General features: G+C 40.2%; 2 protein-coding genes across 3 annotated transcripts; one reads left to right on the plus strand and one right to left on the minus strand.

Moving 5' to 3' along the window:
* On the minus strand, positions 1 to 3,738 carry LOC103452046 (uncharacterized protein At3g49055-like). Its single transcript, XM_008391521.4, has 5 exons — positions 1,803 to 3,738; positions 1,626 to 1,702; positions 1,345 to 1,456; positions 1,129 to 1,245; positions 1 to 458 (listed from the first exon to the last, which is right to left on the minus strand). Exons 1-5 carry the CDS (start codon positions 3,201 to 3,203, stop codon positions 102 to 104), a joined length of 2,064 nt encoding a protein of 687 aa, XP_008389743.1. The 5' UTR covers positions 3,204 to 3,738; the 3' UTR covers positions 1 to 101.
* Positions 3,739 to 16,730: 12,992 nt separating this feature from the next.
* LOC103452047 (E3 ubiquitin-protein ligase RGLG5-like) lies at positions 16,731 to 20,285 on the plus strand. 2 transcript variants are annotated; one of them, XM_070810383.1, is made up of 12 exons: positions 16,731 to 16,862; positions 17,205 to 17,559; positions 17,724 to 17,808; positions 17,917 to 18,057; positions 18,139 to 18,252; positions 18,350 to 18,447; positions 18,572 to 18,651; positions 18,734 to 18,839; positions 18,944 to 19,071; positions 19,160 to 19,385; positions 19,622 to 19,678; positions 19,800 to 20,285. In XM_070810383.1, the coding sequence occupies exons 2-12, from the start codon at positions 17,302 to 17,304 to the stop codon at positions 19,878 to 19,880; spliced, it is 1,374 nt and encodes a 457-aa protein (XP_070666484.1). In that variant the 5' UTR covers positions 16,731 to 16,862; positions 17,205 to 17,301; the 3' UTR covers positions 19,881 to 20,285. The 2 variants fall into 2 exon arrangements, with proteins under 2 accessions (XP_070666484.1, XP_070666483.1); XM_070810382.1 differs by lacking the exon at positions 16,731 to 16,862 and adding an exon at positions 17,037 to 17,108.
* Positions 20,286 to 20,856: the final 571 nt, after the last annotated feature.

Raw genomic sequence — 20,856 nt, forward strand, 5'->3', positions numbered from 1 at the left:
TTAAAAGAAGCCATTTTTTTACTGTTCTAATTTTGAAATATCACAATAAATACACAAAATAAAACTATAAAGAAAAGGGAAAAGAAAAAAAAAGGTGTGAATCATAGAAGAGGTTCAGAGAGCTCCATTTCATTTGAACTACTCTCTTGTTGTGTGTCGGTGCGACTGACACCTACAAAGTCCAGCCCAAGCCACTGCCACGGCCAGCATACATATCTAGGTCCACCCAGTCCCCTTCTCGTGTCTTCCCGATTTTCAATTTCTTCAAGCTGACGTGTAAGCTCCTCTAATCTATCCCGGAGCCTGGTTGCCCTCAAGTCAGCCAATTTCAATGATTTCTCAGCAGCATCTCTAGCTGCCATGGCAGCATCAGCTGTCTCTTCTTTGAACTTGAGTTTCTTCTCTGATTCCGCAATAGCCTGCTTTGCCTCTTCAAGTTCCTGCTTAAGCGTCGACAACTGCAGGTTCCAACCAGAGTCATTATGAACATGCTAGTTGAACAATGAAGATGGAATATGTAAATACGAAATGAACTTCGTTAACCTTTTTCTGCAAACTATCAAGCCCTGATTGTTACAATAAAACTTTGGGTCCATTTGGAGTGTGAGATTTCAAACTTACAAACTTTAGTTAAAACCCAATGCTTTGTAGCGATCTTGAATGGATATTACCGAAACATAAGTCTTTGTTTGTATGGGAAGAAAGAGAAGAATATATGGATTCCAAATGTTTTGTTATAATACGAAAAATTCCAGGCCACTTTAGGTGTTTGAATCAGTTAAATATTGAAATGATTGTAGTTTGAAGATTATGAATTGTAATGATATTGGTAACTAGATACTTTATCCTGTCACAAGTATCTGTTCCTTTACGATATGGTCCTATATTTCCCTTCACAATCAGGACGCAGCTAGACATGGTAACAATTTGGACCTATAACTCAGCAAAATGCCACCACACTCCCTTTACTCCTGAAAAGAACTGTGGGACAAATCTATCTGCTTTATACAATTATATCAGCTCAGGCCCTAAATATTTATTTCTTCCACTGAGATATATATCATTTGAATGCAAACAACTGGGTAACCAAGCGAAGAAAATGATATCATGCCAAACTTGCAAGATTACCTGTGCCACAAATTCTTGTTCTACACCTGTGCCTGCAGCAGCTTCTTGCTCTGCTGCCGCTTTCCATCTTGCAATTTCTTCTTCAGCAGCAGCAATGTCCATCATTAGCCCTTCAACCTACATGCAGAATGGTTTTACATGAGTCCTCCAATTGGATCATGAAAAGTAAGTGCTGCAATAGATCACTGAAATGTAAATAGAACACAAATAACATACGCTTTCATTTGCTACCCTCTCCTTCTCTTCAAGTTCCCCAATTCTATGCATTCTGTGGTCGAGCTCCTTAGCTTGAGCCTCCACATGCTGTTTGAGTAAACTCAACTCTGCCCTTAATACGGCAAACAGTAAATGTAACATCACAATACCATGTCAGGACAAAGTTAACAGTATAAAAGCAAAAGTATTTCATTAGTACAAACGAAACTTCAAGTTAAGGTGCATATGGCAAACATCAAAATTGATTTGAAGTTTAAATAATTTTGGGCACAAAAGTGTACCTTAATTCTTCCGCAGAATGCTGCAGGTCAATGATTTCAAGCTGAGCTGCCTTAACAATGTTCTCCAAAGCCCCAGCCTGTATATGATATGCCAATTATATCAGCAATGAAAATTGGGTTTGAAACCAAATCGAATTCAAAACAACTCATCACAGATTAACAGTAAGGGTTACTTACTAATTCGTATATTTCATCTTCCTCCGACTCAATATCCACATTTCCATTCCCAGCATGCTTACTAAACTTGAAATCTATTCCTGCCTCTCTTAAACCATTTTCTGCAACTTGAAACAATTCATTTGTCTTAGAAGATGGACTGGATGTGATCCGCTTTGACAATGCGCTCCTCAGTAACGATCCAATTTGTTCTTTCTCGTTAACTAACCGATTCACTGTTTCATCCAAACTCTTAATCTCACGATTCTTTTCCTCAGACAAATCCCTTGTCTTCTCAACAACAACCCTGGTTAATTCATAAATGGATTCCATCCCAGCCAGAGTTGCACGTATGTTCTCCTCCATGTCCGTTTCTTGAGGGACGAACAGGGACTCTGAAAACTCTGACTGATCCAAATTATTGGCATCAACGATTTTGATAATATTATATAGCCGGTCATGAATCTTCGAAACCAAATTCAACTGATCAAAAAGTAAACCCCTCTGTGCTTCTGTTTTCGAGTCCAAATCCGTCAACTTATCATCATACTCTCCAACTAACTGCTTCAACTGTGAAACCTCACTCTCAGCCTTACTCAACTTATCCTCCATCTCCCTCTCAATATCCGACACTTTCCCACTCTTTTCTGCAATGCTCTTCTCCAAATTCTCAACTGCAGATGTCTTCTTCGCTACTTCTTCTCTCAAACTGCCAATCGTGGCTTCCAGCTGAGAAATTTCAATTGCAATTTCATAATTTCTCTGATCCATCTGCTCTCTCGTTTCGTTCCTAGACTTCACCGTAGTATCAATCTGCCTCACAAGCTCTTCCACGATCTCATTCGCCCGCTTAATCACTCCATAGGCAACCACGGGCAATCCCGTGTACTTGCGCGACCTTGGCAATCCCCCGCCTCCAAAATTCTTGAAATTGCTAACTTTCCCCGATATCTTGTCCATTCCAGACATGAGCATATGAGTCGAATTCCCAATCTCAGCCCTCAAACCGTCCCTCTCCTTCACCGCCTCCTCCAACTGTTTCCCAATCTCCTCCCTCTGCTGCAACGCCTCCTCTCTGGCCCTATTCGACTCCGCCAGCTCCGCCGTGACCTTCTCGTTGGTTTTACAAGCTTCTTCCTTTTCACGCAACGCCTCGTCCCTCTGCCTCCCCCACTCGTCCCGCTTCTTTATAGCCTCGTGCGCCAGAGCCTTCAGCCGATTGAACTGAGCCTGCAAATCCGACTTCGAATTCTCCACCGCCTCCCGAGCTTGCCGCTCGCGATCCAGCTCGGCGATCAGCTCGCGAAACCGCTCGGGGGAAATTTCGTCCGACGACGGAGTCTTGATCACGATCGGCACGGGATCGTCGCCCTCCACGTCACTGAGCACCGCATCGTTGTCCTCGTCGCCGGTGCTTGCCATTTAATATATACGCCAATCGCCCAACTCTAGCTATCGCCGATTGTGCAAGGAAAGTATCATTCCGAGTACGATCAAATCGCCGAATGTCACAACAATTCGTAATTCATAAAAAGGAAAAATTTGAAATCCTAGGGATTTGGAAGCCGAATTGGAAAAGGAATTGGAGAGTTTGTGTGATTGGAAAGGTGGGAAATTTGGGCGGTAACTTTGTTGAAGAACGATTACGAAAGTGGGAATTTGCAATTAATTTAATTTAAAGAGATGGATTTGGGAAAGGGATTTCGTAGCTATAAACGAGATGGAGGAAGAGGAGGAGCAGGAGGAGGAGACAGAGAGGGAGAGTGCCAGCGACGGTGCGTAGCAGTGACGACAACGATTACAACCAACCAGTCTCCCTCTGTTTTTTTCCTAAATATTTTTTTAATCTGATGTCGTTTCGTCCGCCCTCCGCCGCAGGTGTACTGTGTATATATGTTGTAACCTTTCGCCTGATTTTTTTTAAATGCTATATTTTTAAACACTAGAGCAATGAATCACTTATAACGTCTCACTTGTTATGTTGTGTCAATTAAATATCACTAAATTGCAACGTTATTAAGTTAACATTGAAAAATAAAATCGTAAATCATTGGAATTTGAGATATGATCATAATTTTATCACGGTTACGGATAATTAGTATTCTCAACTATTATTTAATTTATGGCATGAAAGTTCTTTTTTTTTTCTTTTTTTTTTTTTGAACAAACAATGGTATCTATACTGAGAGGATGTGGGAGTGGGTTAAGACTTACAATGAGTTTGCCCCATAATTATGTGGTTCTACTTCGCCTTTGGCAAAAATCGAGCATCTCACTTACAAGTAAAGAGGAATACTACTAGACCTCTGACTATTGCTGAGTTCAAATCTTGTCTCTCTTATTTAATGTAGATTAATATAGAATGTCGATTTTATTAAAAAAAAGGCTAAATTGGATTAATGGTCCCCGTGGTGAGAGGGTAATCGAAAGATAGCCCATGTGGTGAAAAATTCGGATTTAAACCCTTATGGTGAATTCCATTAGAATTTAAGCCCAAAATTAACATATTCCTTATCTGTCTGTTAACCCATTCAACCTTCATAACCAAAAGAGAAAAAAACTCATTCATCCAGGGCTATGAATTCGTTGATCCATGCTTCGATTCCATTCAAAGATCTTTTGTCCATTAATCAATGAAATCCCTAAATATGCCCATTTGAGAAAAAAATGATTGGCTAAAAAGACAAAATCAGAGAATCGCACGTCGGCCGGCAACGGAAAGGTACAACCTTTCAACAAAAAAAAAACCCCATAAGTTCACCTGCGTCATTGCATGCTACTCTCTTTCTCTTTCTCTCTCTCTCTCTCTCTCTCCACAACTCACACCCTCTACATGCTCTTCTCTCTCTCTCTCTTCTCTCTCTCTCTCTCTCTCTCTCTCGCACTCTCTCTTTGCCATTTCTGCAAAGCAGAACAATTTTCGTCTCTCTTTTTACCAAATGGGTTCTGGTTTTCTACAAATGTATAGAGGAAAGAGAAGCTCGGAGAACAAATCACAGCACTACAGTAGCTCGTTTCACCCTACGGCAAGGTGGAATTGCAAAAACTCAAATCAAGCCACCCAGTTAATTATTTTTTGACAATATTTTTGCAAATTCATCAAAAATATCTGATTTTTTTCTTCTTCTGGGAACTTGGAAAATTGGGTGTGTTGCAGACGGACACGGCATCAGTGTTTCACGAAGCGATGGGATACATCAGATTTCTGCAGGAGCAGGTTCAGGTGCTGTGCTCGCCTTACCTTCAACAACTGGAGTCTCCTTCATTAGCTTTACCTGTAATCCGTGCTTCGATTCCATTCAAAGATTTTTTGTCCATTAATCAGTAATATGCCCATTCAAAGATCTTTTCTTCAATCTCCATAGACGCATCCAATAGAAGAAACCCATTTCCCTGTAAATGAATACCACTACGTATTTTGGATTTTCATCGCCAATTTTCTCCTCCTATTGTTTATAATTGTAATATTCATTTTCGTTTTGTTTTTTGCGAGCAGAGAATCACAATCCTTCTGTAAACTGACAACTGAATGATCTTCTTTGAATTCATTTTTTCTCAAATGGGCATATTTAGGGAATTCACTGATTAATGGACAAAAAATCTTTGAATGGAATCGAAGCATGGATCAACGAATTCATAGCCTTGGATGAATAAGTTTTTTTCTCTTTTAGTTATGAAGGTTGAATGGGTTAATAGATAGATGAGGAAGATGTTAATTTTGGGCTTAAATCCTAACAGAGTTCACCACGGAGGTTTAAATCCAAATTTTTTCACCACGAGGACCATTAATCCAATTTAGCCTTAAAAAAGTGTAAAATTCTATAGATTTTTTTTTTTTAACAAACGATATTATCTACATTAAGGGGGAGGGGGTGGGCTTAGCCTCACAATGAGCTAGCAATAATGTGGTTCAAATTTGCCTTTTACGAGAATTGAACCTAAAACCTCTAACTTATAAGTGAAGAAAAATATCATTAGACTATAGTACTGAGTAGCCTATACAATCTACTTAAATGCTTATGGATGAAGATAATCTACCCAAACGAGTGCATATTTGAATTTGTTGGTTAGGTTATGCTATAATGTACGGCTTAAGACGGACCAATTTGATCATGATGTTAACATTGAACTGGTTATTAAGGTGGGCATTGGGTGGTTTAGTTGGTTGAACTTCAATTTGTTGGCGAACCTAGTAGGTTGGTGTTGGCATTATTAAAACACATTTTCACAAAAATGGGCAAACCCAACCCACCCAAACCATTCTAAGGCGGATTGGGTTGGGCAATTTGCAAGGTCGAGATTATTTACTTTTTTAATTATTCCTAAATGAATATGAGCGACGAGTAATGCAAAATATATGTCATATTAGGCTTAAATCATGTGAGTTTGGCGTTGTAAAATCACTATTTGTTAATTAATATTTAAATTTCGTTAACAGATGTGTTTAATAACTAATAGGCTTTATGTATATGTCTATATAATATACATGTACGTTTAAGAATTATTAATATTCAAACATATCAGTTTTTGTCAGCTAATAATACTTCAACTCAACTCAACCCACCTATTAAACAAGTGGTCGATTTTTTACCTGAAAATAAACTTGGGTTTTTATCACAAATGATTCCTGAAATTGACCATCACCATCAAGATGGTCCCTGAAATTGAAAATCAATAAATGTGGTCCTTGAAAATAAGCGTCGCAAATAAATGTGGTCATTCTATTACAATTATGTTAAAAATTCTGTTAAGTGCTGATGTGACACATAATTGGGTCCCATAAGTCCTTTTTTCACTCACAAATGGTCATTGAAATTGACTCACGATATCAAAATTGGCTCTGAAATTGACCTGCGACATCAAAATGATCCCTGAAATTGAAAATTGATCAATGTAGTCATTCCGTCATAATTCTGTCAAAATTTTTGTCATGTGCTGATGTGACACATAAATGGGTCACACAAGTTTAATTAAATTTAAAAAATTACAAATAGGCTTAATACGTTAATAGTTAATACAAAAATTGTCAACCCAAAAACCCAGTCTTGCAATCACCTCCGATCCCAGTCCACATTTCTCTACCTCATTCGCTCTCTATTCTCTAAAAAAAAAAAAATTACCAATACACGCATCTTTACACACTTCGACACCCTTCACCGAATTGAACTTGGATCAAGATCACCTTTGGTGATGGCTTGGCCCATTGGCAACGACTTCTATGATATCACCGTTAACATTTAGGCGATCAACATCCTCACAACCTTAATCTTAGGGAGCTTGTTCGGCGATTCCCTAGTAGTTTGGTGATGCAAAGAACGACGATGTTTGTCTTAAGAAAATGAGGTTATAACCGAGGTGCGTCTATTGTTGGTTGAAAAATATTTCCACACCCCCTCTTAGGCTTTGGTTAAACCTTGTGCATTTGAGAATTTATGGAATGAATCTCTCTTCGGATTATGCCCTACTATAAGAAAAAAAAAATTCCATTGTGCAAAAAGGTATTTAGACAATTTTTTAATTAATTATTAAACTCACATCAGCACATAACAAATTTTTTTATATAATAGTGGCGGAAGGATCATATTGATATGCAATACCTGTTTTTGATGACTATATTGATTGATTTTTAATTTCAGGGACCATATTGATAGTGTGGGTTAATTTCAGGGATCACTTTGATGGTGTTGGTCAATTTCAGGAATCATTCGTGATAAAAATCCGTAAATCTTGTGGAGCCTTATGTGCCACATCAGCACTTAACAGAATTTTTAACATAATTGTGATAGAAGGATCACATTGATTTGCGACACCTATTTTCAAGGACTACATTGATTGATTTTTAATTTCAGAGACCATCTTGATGGTGAGAGTCAATTTCATAGACCAATTATGATAAAAACCCAATCAACTAGCAACGGGTTGTTCTTGAGACCCAAAATCAAACCAAATATAAATATTGGGCTTAAACAGGGCCTACATATTGGGCCAGCGTGAGTGAGAGTTTCAGTGTAAATGGGCTCAGCAATTACAAGGTCCATATTTCTTGGTCTCTTTTGATTAGGCCCAATATATTCTGTAGATAAACATAGTTAGACCAAGTACTTGTTTGATATTGAGGTGCTTTTATAAAAAATGGATGTAAAAAACATTGAGCTCAAAAATGTGTTTGGTAAACACTTAAAAACAACTTATTTTCACAGTTTTAGATGAAAAAAAGTTGAAAATGTGAAACAGCAAAAATGAGCTTATTTTCACAGCACAATAAAAACTGTTTTTTTTCAAAATTACATCAATATCAAACCAGCTCCAAGTCTTATAAAAAAGAGTTGAATTCGTACCCACGTTTTTTAAGCAGGACCAAGTTTTTCGGCCTTTTGTTTTATTTTATTAAATTTTGAAAGGGAATGGTTGTGACGTGTGAGAAATCTATCAATTTTCAAAACCCTAGTGACCGGAATCCCCAAGTTAATAGAGTTATAAAGGAGTTTGACCCCACGCTTCAACAAACTTCGGACCCCTACAGCCTAACCCTTCACTTGTTCAGATCCCAATTTCATGTTCCCACACTGTTAACTTTTATCTACAACAATAATAATAAATATTTGTACGTTTAGGGTTTAGACCTTCGGACCCCTACAGCCTAACCCTTCACTCGTACAGTATCATTAAATGACTGTCACAACAACAACAACAACAACAAAGCCTTTTCCCACTAAGTGGGGTCGGCTATATGAATCCTAGAACGCCATTGCGCTCGGTTTTGTGTCATGTCCTCCGTTAGATCCAAGTACTCTAAGTCTTTTCTTAGAGTCTCTTCCAAAGTTGTCCTAGGTCTTCCTCTACCCCTTCGGCCCTGAACCTCTGTCCCGTAGTCACATCTTCGAACCGGAGCGTCAGTCGGCCTTCTTTGCACATGTTCAAAATCACCGGAGCCGATTTTCTCTCATATTTCCTACAATTTCGGCTACTCCTACTTTACCTCGGATATCCTCATTCCCAATCTTATCCTTTCTCGTGTGCCCACACATCCCACGAAGCATCCTCATCTCCGCTACACCCATTTTGTGTACGTGTTGATGCTTCACCACCCAACATTCTGTGCCATACAACATCGCTAGCCTTATTGCCGTCCTATAAAATTTTCCCTTGAGCTTCAGTGGCCTACGACGGTCACACAACACGCCGAATGCACTCTTTCCATCCAGCTCGTATTCTATGGTTGAGATCTCCATCTAATTCTCCGTTCTCTTGCAAGATAGATCCTAGGTAGCGAAAACGATCGCTTTTTGTGATCTTCGCTAGATTGCTCCGGTCATTAGTGTGGATAAGTATATAAATGGATAGAGATAGGAAAGCAAACACAAGATGTACGTGGTTCACCCAGATTGGCTACGTCCACGGAATAGAAGAGTTCTCATTAATTGTGAAGGGTTTACACAAGTACATAGGTTCAAGCTCTCATTTAGTGAGTACAAGTGAATGATTTAGTACAAATGACATTAGAAAATATTGTGGGAGAATGATCTCGTAATCACGAAACTTCTAAGTATCGGAGTGTGGTGTCGTCTTGACTTGCCTTATCTGTCTCATAGGTAGATGTGGCATCTTCTCTGGAAGTACTCTTCCTCCATCCAGGGGTGGTATCTTTAACTGGTGGAGATGCACAAGGTAATGTATCAATTTCACTTGAGGCTTACTTGTAGTTTCAGGCTTGGTCAAGCGCGATACAAACCATGTAGTAGGAGTCCCCCAAGTCGCCGAGCTAGGGGGTCTGCTGAAAGAGGTGACAGACAAGGTAAGCAATCAGAGCTCCGACTGATTGTTCACCTTCTCCCCATCTTGCAGCAGCATGAAGGATAAAGAGAAGAAAAATGAGAAGAGATGATATGAGATACTTTTGCTTTTGAAGAAGTAACTTTCCACAGGCTTATTCTTGAACTGAGCTGGAGAGTTTTCTGGTTTCCTCCAGAGTATAAGGCCGACTGAAGAATTTGAGGGTCAAAACAAGTCCATCAAATCTAGAGTACGTTCCACCCTGCTGATATGGGATACTTTTGCTTTTGACAGAGTAATGAATGTATCGGCACGTGTGTTGTTACGCTTGTCTCCACATGCTTCCTTGTATCCTTCGCACTTGCCTTATCTGTTCCTCAAGCAGATGCGGAATCTTCCCTGGAAACATAAGATGTTGAAGATGAGTACTCGAGAGCAATGCCAGGTAAGTAATCAGGTAAGGGGTTCCAGGCAGTCAGTTCCTGGCTGGAAGCTTGATTCCAAGTGCTGACTGATTGCTCTCTTTCTCCTTGTCTTGCAGGTAAAAACAAGGCCAAAAGAAAAGACAGGGAAAAAGCATGATATGGGATACTCTTGCTTTTAACCCTGATGATATGAGATATTCTTGCTCTAGTATAGCTTGTTTGCAGAGGTATTATCGGGGGGAAAGAAAGCTGAATATTTCGAAAGGCTTCGTTGGGAGTGCCCTCTCAGATATGATGAAGGGTTGAGCATTTTTGCAGGTCTGCCTGTCCGTTGGGTATGGAGGTCGACATATATAGGAGTCTCCCTAACAACAAGTAGTAATGCTATTCCTTTACCCTGCTTGGTCATAGCACGGTAGTGGGAGCTGCCAGTTTCACATGTTTTAACTCTGTCAGAGCACTTTGAAAAAGTGGTCTGTGGTATCTGGCTCTCGAGATTCGGAGAACGATGCCTCTTCGATTTTTGAGAAAGCAATCATGCTGGAGGTATGACTCTCGAGATTCGGAAAGCAGTGTCTCTTCGATTTTTGAGGAAGTAATCATGTTGGGAGTCTGGCTCTCGAGATTCGGAGGGCGGTGCCTCTTCGATTTTGGAGCAAGCAATCTTGTTGGGAGTGTTGTCTCGAATGTGAGTAAAGGTTGGGCATGTTTGCTAGTCTACCTTGCCACGAAGCACAAAGGTTGACACACAAGGACTTTCCAATTATCCAGCAATGGTACTGTTCCTTTACCCTCTCTTCGATTTTGAGAAAGTAGTCATGTTGGGAGTCTGGCTCTCGAGATTCGGAGGACGGTGCCTCTTCGATTTTGGAGCAAGCAATCTTATTGGGAGTGTTTTCTCGAATGTGAGTAAAGGTTGGGCATGTTTGCTAGTCTACCTTGCCACGAAGCACAGAGGTTGACACACAGGGACTTTCCAATTATCCAGCAGTGGTACTGTTCCTTTACAGTTGTGGGTAATAATATGGTAGCTAGACCTTCAAAATTTATGTGTCTAAACTTTTGTTAGTGCTGTTTCTTTGCTATTCTTTTACCTTTCTTGGTCAGAGCGATGTAGTGGGAGCTGCAAGCTTCACGTGCTCAACTTTGGCAGAGAACTTTGGCAAAGTTATTTGTGGTACCCATGAGCTATTATTGCGTGTGGGAAGTGGGTGATTGAACAGTAAGATTCATGTGCTTTCTACTTCACCAGAAGTCTTCGACAGAATGCCCATAATTTCTGCAAAGCTGAGTGTGCGTGTGACAGGTGCTGACAAGGCTAGAAAAGTAGGTGCCTCTTCGATTTCTGAGATCGGCCCTCGTGGTCTCTGAGCAGCCCAGCTCTTGAGAAAGCGAGCGCCTCTTCGATTGATTCGGAGAACGATGCCTCATCGATTTTTGAGAAAGCAATCATGCTGGGGGTCTGGCTCTCGAGATTCGGGGAGCAGTGTCTCTTCGATTTTTGAGAAAGTAATCATGTTGGGAGTCTGGCTCTCGAGATTCGGAGGGCGGTGCCTCTTCGATTTTGGAGCAAGCAATCTTGTTGGGAGTGTTTTCTCGAATGTGAGTAAAGGTTGGGCATGTTTGCTAGTCTACCTTGCCACGAAGCACAGAGGTTGACACACAGGGACTTTCCAATTATCCAGCAATGGTACTGTTCCTTTACCCTCTCTTCGATTTTTAAGAAAGTAGTCATGTTGGGAGTCTGGCTCTCGAGATTCGGAGGACGGTGCCTCTTCGATTTTGGAGCAAGCAATCTTATTGGGAGTGTTTTCTCGAATGTGAGTAAAGGTTGGGCATGTTTGCTAGTCTACCTTGCCACGAAGCACAGAGGTTGACACACAGGGACTTTCTAATTATCCAGCAGTGGTACTGTTCCTTTACCCTTGTGGGTAATAATATGGTAGCTAGACCTTCAAAATTTATGGGTCGAAACTTTGTTAGTGCTGTTTCTTTGCTATTCTTTTACCCTTCTTGGTCAGAGCGATGTAGTGGGAGCTGCAAGCTTCACGTGCTCAACTTTGGCAAAGTTATCTGTGGTACCCATGAGCTATTGTTGCGTGTGGGAAGTGGGTGATTGAACAGTAAGATTCATGTGTTTTCTACTTCCCCAGAAGTCTTTGACAGAATGCCCATAATTTCCGCAAAACTGAGTGTGCGTGTGACAGGTGCTGACAAGGCTGGAAAAGTAGGTGCCTCTTCGATTTCTGAGATCGGCCCTCGTGGTCTCTGGGGAGCCCAGCTTTTGAGAAAGCGAGCGCCTCTTCGATTTTTGAGATCGGCCTTCGTGGTCTTTGAGCAGCCCAACTTTTGAGAAAGCAAACGCCTCTTCGATTTCTGAGATCAACCCTCGTGATCTCTAAGCAGCCCAGCTTTTGAGAAAGCAAACGCCTCTTCGATTTCTGAGCAGGCGCCTCTTCGATTTCTGAAGCTTCGTCGAGTGCAGATTTTTATAGGGGCTGGCATTAAGTTCCAAAGCACACTTGAATCTCCACCAGTAGAAGCTTCATTCTTGCACTTCTAAGATCTTGATTTGTCCGACCTCTTCTCTCTTCAACACCTTTGAAAATGTCTGGCCCCTCCGACCGTCGTTTTGACTTGAACCTTGTTGAAGAGGCAGCCCCGCCTTCTCCAGACAACATATGGCGCCCATCCTTCGTCTCCCCTACTGGTCCTCTTACCGTTGGGGATTCCGTGATGAAGAATGATATGACCGCTGCGGTGGTGGCCAGGAACCTTCTCACTCCCAAAGATAACAGACTACTTTCCAAACGGTCTGATGAGTTAGCTGTTAAGGATTCGCTGGCTCTCAGTGTTCAGTGTGCAGGTTCTGTGTCTAATATGGCCCAACGCCTATTTGCTCGAACCCGCCAAGTTGAATCATTGGCGGCTGAAGTGATGAGTCTCAAACAGGAGATTAGAGGGCTCAAGCATGAGAATAAACAGTTGCACCGGCTCGCACATGACTATGCTACAAACATGAAGAGGAAGCTTGACCAGATGAAGGAAACTGATGGTCAGGTTTTACTTGATCATCAGAGATTTGTGGGTTTGTTCCAAAGGCATTTATTGCCTTCGTCTTCTGGGGCTGTACCGCGTAATGAAGCTCCAAATGATCAACCTCTGATGCCTCCTCCTTCTAGGGTTCTGTCCAGTACTGAGGCTCCAAATGATCCCCCTCCGGTGCCTTCTCTTTCTGGGGCTCTACCGACTGCTGAGACTTCTCCTAAGCAACCTTTGTGAAGGCTCCCTCTTGTGTGCTTATTTTGACTCATGTATATGTACATATTTGTAGCTTATCGGGGATATCAATAAATAAGCTTTCCTTCATTTCAACGTATTGTGTTAAATACCCCAAAGCCTTCTTCGCTAAGTTCTTTGAATTTTCTTTTGTTAAAGTTTGTATGTTGAAGCTTTCTGAGTGGAGCATGTAGGTTGGGGTAGTGTTCCCTTAATTTCCCGAGTGAGGAAAACTTCTCGGTTGGAGACTTGGAAAATCCAAGTCACTGAGTGGGATCGGCTATATGAATCTTAGAACGCCATTGTGCTCGATCCTGTGTCATGTCCTTCGTTAGATCCAAGTACTCTAAGTCTTTTCTTAGAGTCTCTTCCAAAGTTTTCCTAGGTCTTCCTCTACCCCTTCGGCCCTGAACCTCTGTCCCATAGTCGCATCTTCTAATCGGAACGTCAGTAGGCCTTCTTTGCACATGTCCAAACCACCGTAACCGATTTTCTCTCATCTTTCCTTCAATTTCGGCTACTCCTACTTTACCCCGGATATCCTCATTCCTAATCTTATCCTTTCTCGTGTGCCCACACATCCAACGAAGCATCCTCATCTCCGCTACACCCATTTTGTGTACGTGTTGATGTTTCACCGCCCAACATTCTGTGCCATACAGCATCGCCGGCCTTATTGCTGTCCTATAAAATTTTCCCTTGAGCTTCAGTGGCATACGGCGGTCACACAACACGCCGGATGCACTCTTCCACTTCATCCATCCAGCTTGTATTCTATGGTTGAGATCTCCATCTAATTCTCCGTTCTTTTGCAAGATAGATCCTAGGTAACGAAAACGGTCGCTCTTTGGTATTTCTTGATCTCCGATCCTCACCCCTAACTCGTTTTGGCCTCCATTTGCACTGAACTTGCACTCCATATATTCTGTCTTTGATCGGCTTAGGCGAAGACCTTTAGATTCCAACACTTCTCTCCAAAGGTTAAGCTTTGCATTTACCCCTTCCTGAGTTTCATCTATCAACACTATATCGTCTGCGAAAAGCATACACCAAGGAATATCATCTTGAATATGTCGTGTTAACTCATCCATTACCAACGCAAAAAGGTAAGGACTTAAGGATGAGCCTTGATGTAATCCTACAGTTATGGGAAAGCTTTCGGTTTGTCCTTCATGAGTTCTTACGGCAGTCTTTGCTCCTTCATACATATCCTTTATAGCTTGGATATATGCTACTCGTACTCCTTTCTTCTCTAAAATCCTCCAAAGAATGTCTCTTGGGACCCTATCATACGCTTTTTCCAAATCTATAAAGACCATGTGTAAATCCTTTTTCCCATCTCTATATCTTTCCATCAATCTTCGTAAGAGATAGATTGCCTCCATGGTTGAGCGCCCTGGCATGAACCCGAATTGGTTGTCCGAAACCCGTGTCTCTTGCCTCAATCTATGCTCAATGACTCTCTCCCAGAGCTTCATTGTATGACTCATTAGCTTAATACCCCTATAGTTCATGCAATTTTGTACGTCGCCCTTATTCTTGTAGATAGGCACCAAAGTGCTCATTCGCCACTCATTTGGCATCTTCTTCGTTTTCAAAATCCTATTGAAAAGGTCAGTGAGCCATGTTATACCTGTCTCTCCCAAAAGTTTCCACACTTCGATTGGTATATCGTCTGGGCCTATTGCTTTTTTATGCTTCATCTTCTTCAAAGCTACAACCACTTCTTCCTTCCGGATTCGACGATAAAAAGAGTAGTTTCTACACTCTTCTGAGTTACTCAACTCCCCTAAAGAAGCACTCATTTCATGTCCTTCATTGAAAAGATTATGAAAATAACCTCTCCATCTGTCTTTAACCGCGTTCTCTGTAGCAAGAACCTTTCCATCCTCATCCTTGATGCACCTCACTTGGTTTAGGTCCCTTGTCTTCTTTTCCCTTGCTCTAGATAGTTTATAGATATCCAACTCTCCTTCTTTGGTATCTAGTCGTTTATACATATCGTCGTAAGCCGCTAACTTAGCTTCTCTGACAGCTTTCTTCGCCTCTTGCTTCGCTTTTCTATACCTTTCACCATTTTCATCAGTCCTCTCCTTGTATAAGGCTTTACAACATTCCTTCTTAGCCTTCACCTTTGTTTGTACCTCCTCATTCCACCACCAAGATTCCTTTTGGTGTGGGGCAAAGCCCTTGGACTCTCCTAATACCTCTTTTGCTACTTTTCGGATACAACTAGCCATGGAATCCCACATTTGGCTAGCTTCCCCCTCTCTATCCCACACACATTGGGTGATTACCTTCTCTTTGAAAATGGCTTGTTTTTCTTCTTTTAGATTCCACCATCTAGTCCTTGGGCACTTCCAAGTCTTGTTCACATCGTTATATAATATATTTAGTTTACGTAATATAATATAAATAAATAGTATAACTGTATATGTACATTTAGTAATAATAATATCACGTAAAAGTGTAATAACCGTAAAATTACGTGTTTGTTTCGTGTCCTCCTTCCTAAGAAAAAACGAAAAATTTAATGTAAATGCCCTTTCACACAAGAGAATAAGGCCGCCACATTGCGTGCTAGAATCAATCAGTCTTTTATTTTATTTATTGTGTCAATGTGGTAGAATCAAATTATCAATCATAACCTGAAGAAACACATTCTGATTCGTTATACAATTACACAAGGTTTAGAATTCATCATCCAAATTAGGTTTAGGTGAAACTGATTAGTTCCAGTAAATTTTCTAATACAATGGTATGACTGGAAACATATTTGATTTCCAAAAGCACTTGCATTTTTATTAAGTATTGGTTACAAAAATATTTTTATCAAAAGCATTTTCAGCTATTCTAGAAGCATTTCCAAACAATCTCTTTATTAGATTAATTACAGTATCCAACCACCATACACAGTAGCAAATTTGAATAAGTTAGAATATCACTTTGTCTAACCAAAGAAAAAAAGTTATGCATGATTGTTTTCTGCGAAGCGCCATTTGCATTGGATTGAAGGGTGGTTTAGGAGTGAGGTGCTTAAAAAAAAAACACCCATGAAAAAAAGCTGTGAGGGTTTTAGGTGTTTGGTAAACTGAAAAAAAAAAAGCTTATTTTGGAAGCTGCTGTGAGAATAAGCTGTAATCAAAGGAAAAAGCTGAAGCTGCTATTTGTAGCTTTGGAAAACTGACTTTTTTTCAAAGCACATGGAGCTACAGTGCTCCTTTAATGAAAATACCAACTATCAGACAGCTTTTTTTTTTCAAAAGCACTTTTACAAAAAAGTTTACCAAACACTCTGCTGATTTTTTTCACAGCCGCTTATTCTCACAACAGCTTTTTTTCAAAGCACAGCAATACCAAACCAGCCCTCATCGGGACTCTAATTATATATATAGATTTATATATATATATATATATATATATATATATATATATAGAGAGAGAGAGAGAGAGAGAGAGAGAGAGAGAGAGAGAGAGAGAGAGAGAGTTTATCTATCAGAAGTCAGAACCTTGGTTTTCATTTAAACTTCCATCAATTGCCTCGGAGTTTCTTGATGTGCTTGCTGCAGCTAACTTGACTCTAAGTTTTGGTGGAAAATTAAAAGTAAACGAGGATGCTTCTTTCAATTAATTTTTTGTTTGAATAAGTCCTCCCCTTCCGTTGCCTAAATGTTCTTGGTCTTTATTTATTTTTTATGACTATTTTCCACGGGGATTTTCGCGCTACATTCTCGTCCTTATTTATAGTTGATAATATTGTGGAGTTTTAAGTAATACTCAGTTTTCAGAAAAAAAACAAAAAACAAAAAAAAATAGAAGAGAGGAATAGCAGCTTTACATATGATTTTTGGTGAAATAGCAGCCTTTATTATTATTTTTTAATGAAACTATAATATTGATGTGAAGGTCCGCAAGGTGTTTTATTCATATAGCTATATATATGCAGGTTGACATTTGAACTGATTCAGCTTTGGAGCAAGAAAGAAGAACACAGCGTTTTGCTGCATTATTCAGAAGGGTTCGTCTGCAGATTCTACTTCCTGATGGGAGGAAAAAGCTCGAAAGATTCAAGTGTGAGACAGTGTTCGCACAGAGGATCAACTGCAACCTCTTCATGGAATCAGCATGGCTACTCTGAGCCATCACACCCTCCACACAACCCGTATTATACACCGCAGCATCGCTACACTCCTTCGCCATCTTTTAACCGTGTGTCTCAGCCAGTTACAGCTCCCCAGCATCGAAGGACTTTGCATAAAAGTTACTCAAGGATTGCTGATAATTATCGTTCTTTGGATGAGGTCAGAACTTTATATATATACATGTAGCATGTTTTTGTTCTGCCCTGCTTTAAGCACATGTTGTATATAAACTACGGTTTAGTATCCCTTCAGTTATGTTTTTTATTAAAACTTTGTAACCAGTTCTATTTGCTGTTAATTTCCCGAATATTAATTGACCACAGGTTACTACTGCTCTTGCACAAGCTGGCCTAGAGTCGTCTAATCTGATAGTTGGTATTGATTTCACAAAGAGCAATGAGTGGACAGGTTTAGTCTTATCTTAATTCTAAGAATTTCTTTGGTCACAGAATGTCATTTGAAGGAATAATGCAATATGCTTGAGCTTTGTTTCCACTTTTCCTTCGGGTTGAACAGGTTCGAGGTCATTTCACCGGAAAAGCTTGCATCACATTGGAAATGCTCAAAATCCTTATGAACAAGCGATCTCAATTATCGGGAAAACAATATCTGTCTTTGATGAAGATAACCTGATTCCGTGCTTTGGATTTGGAGATGGTAAACAAAGCTTTGTCTTCTGCATTATTTCTACTACTATTTGGATCATGTGAATCACAACTTTCATGTGTATTCTTGTAGCATCTACACATGACCAAGACGTCTTCAGTTTCTACGAGGACGACATACACTGTAATGGGTTCGAGGAAGTATTGACGCGATATAGAGAGATCGTTCCCCATCTTCGACTTGCAGGTGCAGCCTCTAGTCATTACACTAAGGTTGCCAAAATGTTACTATTGCTACATAATCAATATTTGGTTAATCTGTAATTTTTCGTCCCTTGTTGCAGGACCTACATCTTTTGCACCCATTATTGAGATGGCCATGACTATTGTCGAGGAAAGCGGAGGCCAGTACCATGTCTTACTGATCATTGCCGATGGGCAGGTAATTCGATTTTAACCTACTTTATTTCAACATGAATCACCCAAAAATTTGAGCAAGATGATCTGAAGCAACAATCTGCAGCATCTTTCTTTGTTCAAGTATTGAATTGGTTTTTCAATCCTAGGTGACAAGAAGTGTTGATACGCATCATGGTCATCTCAGCTCACAAGAACAAAAGACAGTTGATGCAATTGTAAAAGCAAGGTAAACTTTCACAGAAACACATTATTTTAGTGCGAATATTTTGTAGTTTGGTTTTTTCGGTTTCTGACCTGTTTGTTTGCAGCGAGTACCCATTGTCTATAGTCTTAGTGGGAATCGGAGATGGCCCTTGGGACATGATGAGGGAATTCGACGACAATATTCCTGCTCGAGCATTTGATAATTTTCAGGTGATTAGACACATTCTAACATCAATTAGTTCTCAAAAACATGGTTGACTCCTAGAAGTTTGCTTACTTGATTCTGAAGGAACCGTTGTTCTTTGTCTACGCAGTTTGTGAATTTTACCGAAATCATGTCAAGGAATGTGGATCTATCCAGGAAACGGACAGAGTTTGCTCTTGCAGCCTTGATGGAAATACCTTCTCAGTACAAAGCAACCCTAGAGCTTGGAATATTGGGGTAAAAACTTGCAGCTTAATATATAAACTTTTACCAGTTTTATGCGAGCATGTTAACAACATGAAAATGATTTGCCTTGAAAAACCAGAGCGCGCAACGGGAATTGTCCAAACAAGGTTCCCCTCCCTCCACCCCATGACGGTGCAGTCTCAGCAGGCAGCAACTCAAGACGGTTCAGCTCGAGCGATAGTTTTCAGCAGAGATCAGCTCCTTATGCTGGATATAACTCAGGAGCCAGCACACCTTCTCATCCAGGATATGCTGGATATAATGCAGGAGCCAGCGCACCATCTTATACGGATTATGATAGTCAGGTATTCAAATATTTACGTGAAATCAAGTTCGAGTTTGGTAATGTATATGTAGGAAACACTACTGCTCATAAGCCGTTCTATTGGGAGTTTTTTTGTTAAAGGCACGACAAAACTTTTGTTGAAAATTCAAGTGCTTTCTGAGCGCTTTCCGAAAAAGCACCTACTCTTTAACTTCTGCAATTTGTTTACTTTCTCCTCTATATGCATTCAACTTGATCTCATTTTTGTTTATACAGGTTTGCCCTATTTGTCTTACTAATCCAAAAGACATGGCCTTTGGATGTGGGCACCAGGTATACCATTTTCTTTGCGAAAGAGAAATCTTTTCATAACCTCTGATTTATGCAAGCAAGTTACAAGTAAAGAGCTTTTTTCTCCTTTGTCCTAAGATGTGCCTTCGTTTTTGTGTGGCAGACTTGTTGCGACTGCGGAGAAGACCTTCAATCGTGCCCGATTTGCCGGAGCGGAATCCAAACTAGAATAAGACTCTACTAGTCATGCGTGTTTTATGCACATCTTTAAAAAAATTTGCCATGAAAGCTGGATCAAATGGTTTACAATGCTGTATAGACTCGGGCCGCGGAAAGGTCATCCATCAAAGAGTTTTTGTAATGTGTATATTTGCTTAGAACTGGAAACTTATGTGACGTGCAGGAGCAGACGATCTTAGTTGGTGCGTGTTCTTGCACTTTGGAAGCCTCTGTCTCAAGTATGAACCGCCTGATTCGTCGTGCTTGATGACCTTGTTTATCAATTTATGTAAGGAATTTCAGGTTTTCTAGTGTGACAGTAGTTTTGAGATTCGAAAGAGAGTGAGTTTTTGATACTTGATGTTGAATCAGTGCAATTTTTTTCCTAATTAATGATTAAATGACAGTGGTGAGATACCATTCATGTTCAGAGACGGTTTTCTAGTATGTATTGGTGTATAGTACAACCGGGATGCTTTGATATTATTGTGCTTTGAAAAAAAACTGCTTCTGCTGTGTTGTAAGAATAAGTAGCTGTGAAATAAAGCAACATAGTGTTTGATAAACATTTTTGTAAAAGTGCTTTTGAAAAAAAAAATCAATATTATAGTGTTTGATAAACCTTTATGTAAAACAGATGTGAAAAATAGCTGGTTTTTCAAAGCTGGGTTTTGCAGCTTTGTGTTTTTGGCTTTTATTCATCCAAAACTGTGGAAAAAAACTGAAGCTGAATGTTTACCAGCTTTTTTGATAGCCACTTTTTTCAGAACTCGGTACCAAACCAGGACTTGGTCACACACCCAACCCCCGTGCATTCACGCAACTGGGTTGCTCTTTTAGTGCAGGCATGAAATGCTATGGTCAGCATCATCCTGGCATTTCCGGGATGTGGAGAAGGCTGGCTTGGCTTATTTGTTCTTGGCTCAGAACAAGATGGGGATGCCATCAGTACAGAATCAATTCGGAAACACCCTAATTCAAATCCCTGATCGGATTCCTGT

The sequence above is a fragment of the Malus domestica genome, chromosome 13 (assembly GCF_042453785.1).
Source record: "Malus domestica chromosome 13, GDT2T_hap1".
Classification (NCBI taxonomy): Eukaryota; Viridiplantae; Streptophyta; class Magnoliopsida; order Rosales; family Rosaceae; genus Malus; species Malus domestica.

Coding starts and splice junctions, on each gene's coding strand:
- LOC103452046 (XM_008391521.4), bottom strand. CDS start 3,203: ATGGCAAGCACCGGCGACGAGGACAACGATGCGGTGCTCAGTGACGTG. Junction 1,246..1,344: donor AGAGGGTAGCAAATGAAAGC/GTATGTTATTTG, acceptor TTCTGCATGTAG/GTTGAAGGGCTAATGATGGA. Junction 459..1,128: donor AACAAGAATTTGTGGCACAG/GTAATCTTGCAA, acceptor TGGAACCTGCAG/TTGTCGACGCTTAAGCAGGA.
- LOC103452047 (XM_070810383.1), top strand. CDS start 17,302: ATGGGAGGAAAAAGCTCGAAAGATTCAAGTGTGAGACAGTGTTCGCAC. Junction 17,809..17,916: donor AAAGAGCAATGAGTGGACAG/GTTTAGTCTTAT, acceptor CGGGTTGAACAG/GTTCGAGGTCATTTCACCGG. Junction 19,072..19,159: donor CTAGAGCTTGGAATATTGGG/GTAAAAACTTGC, acceptor TTGAAAAACCAG/AGCGCGCAACGGGAATTGTC.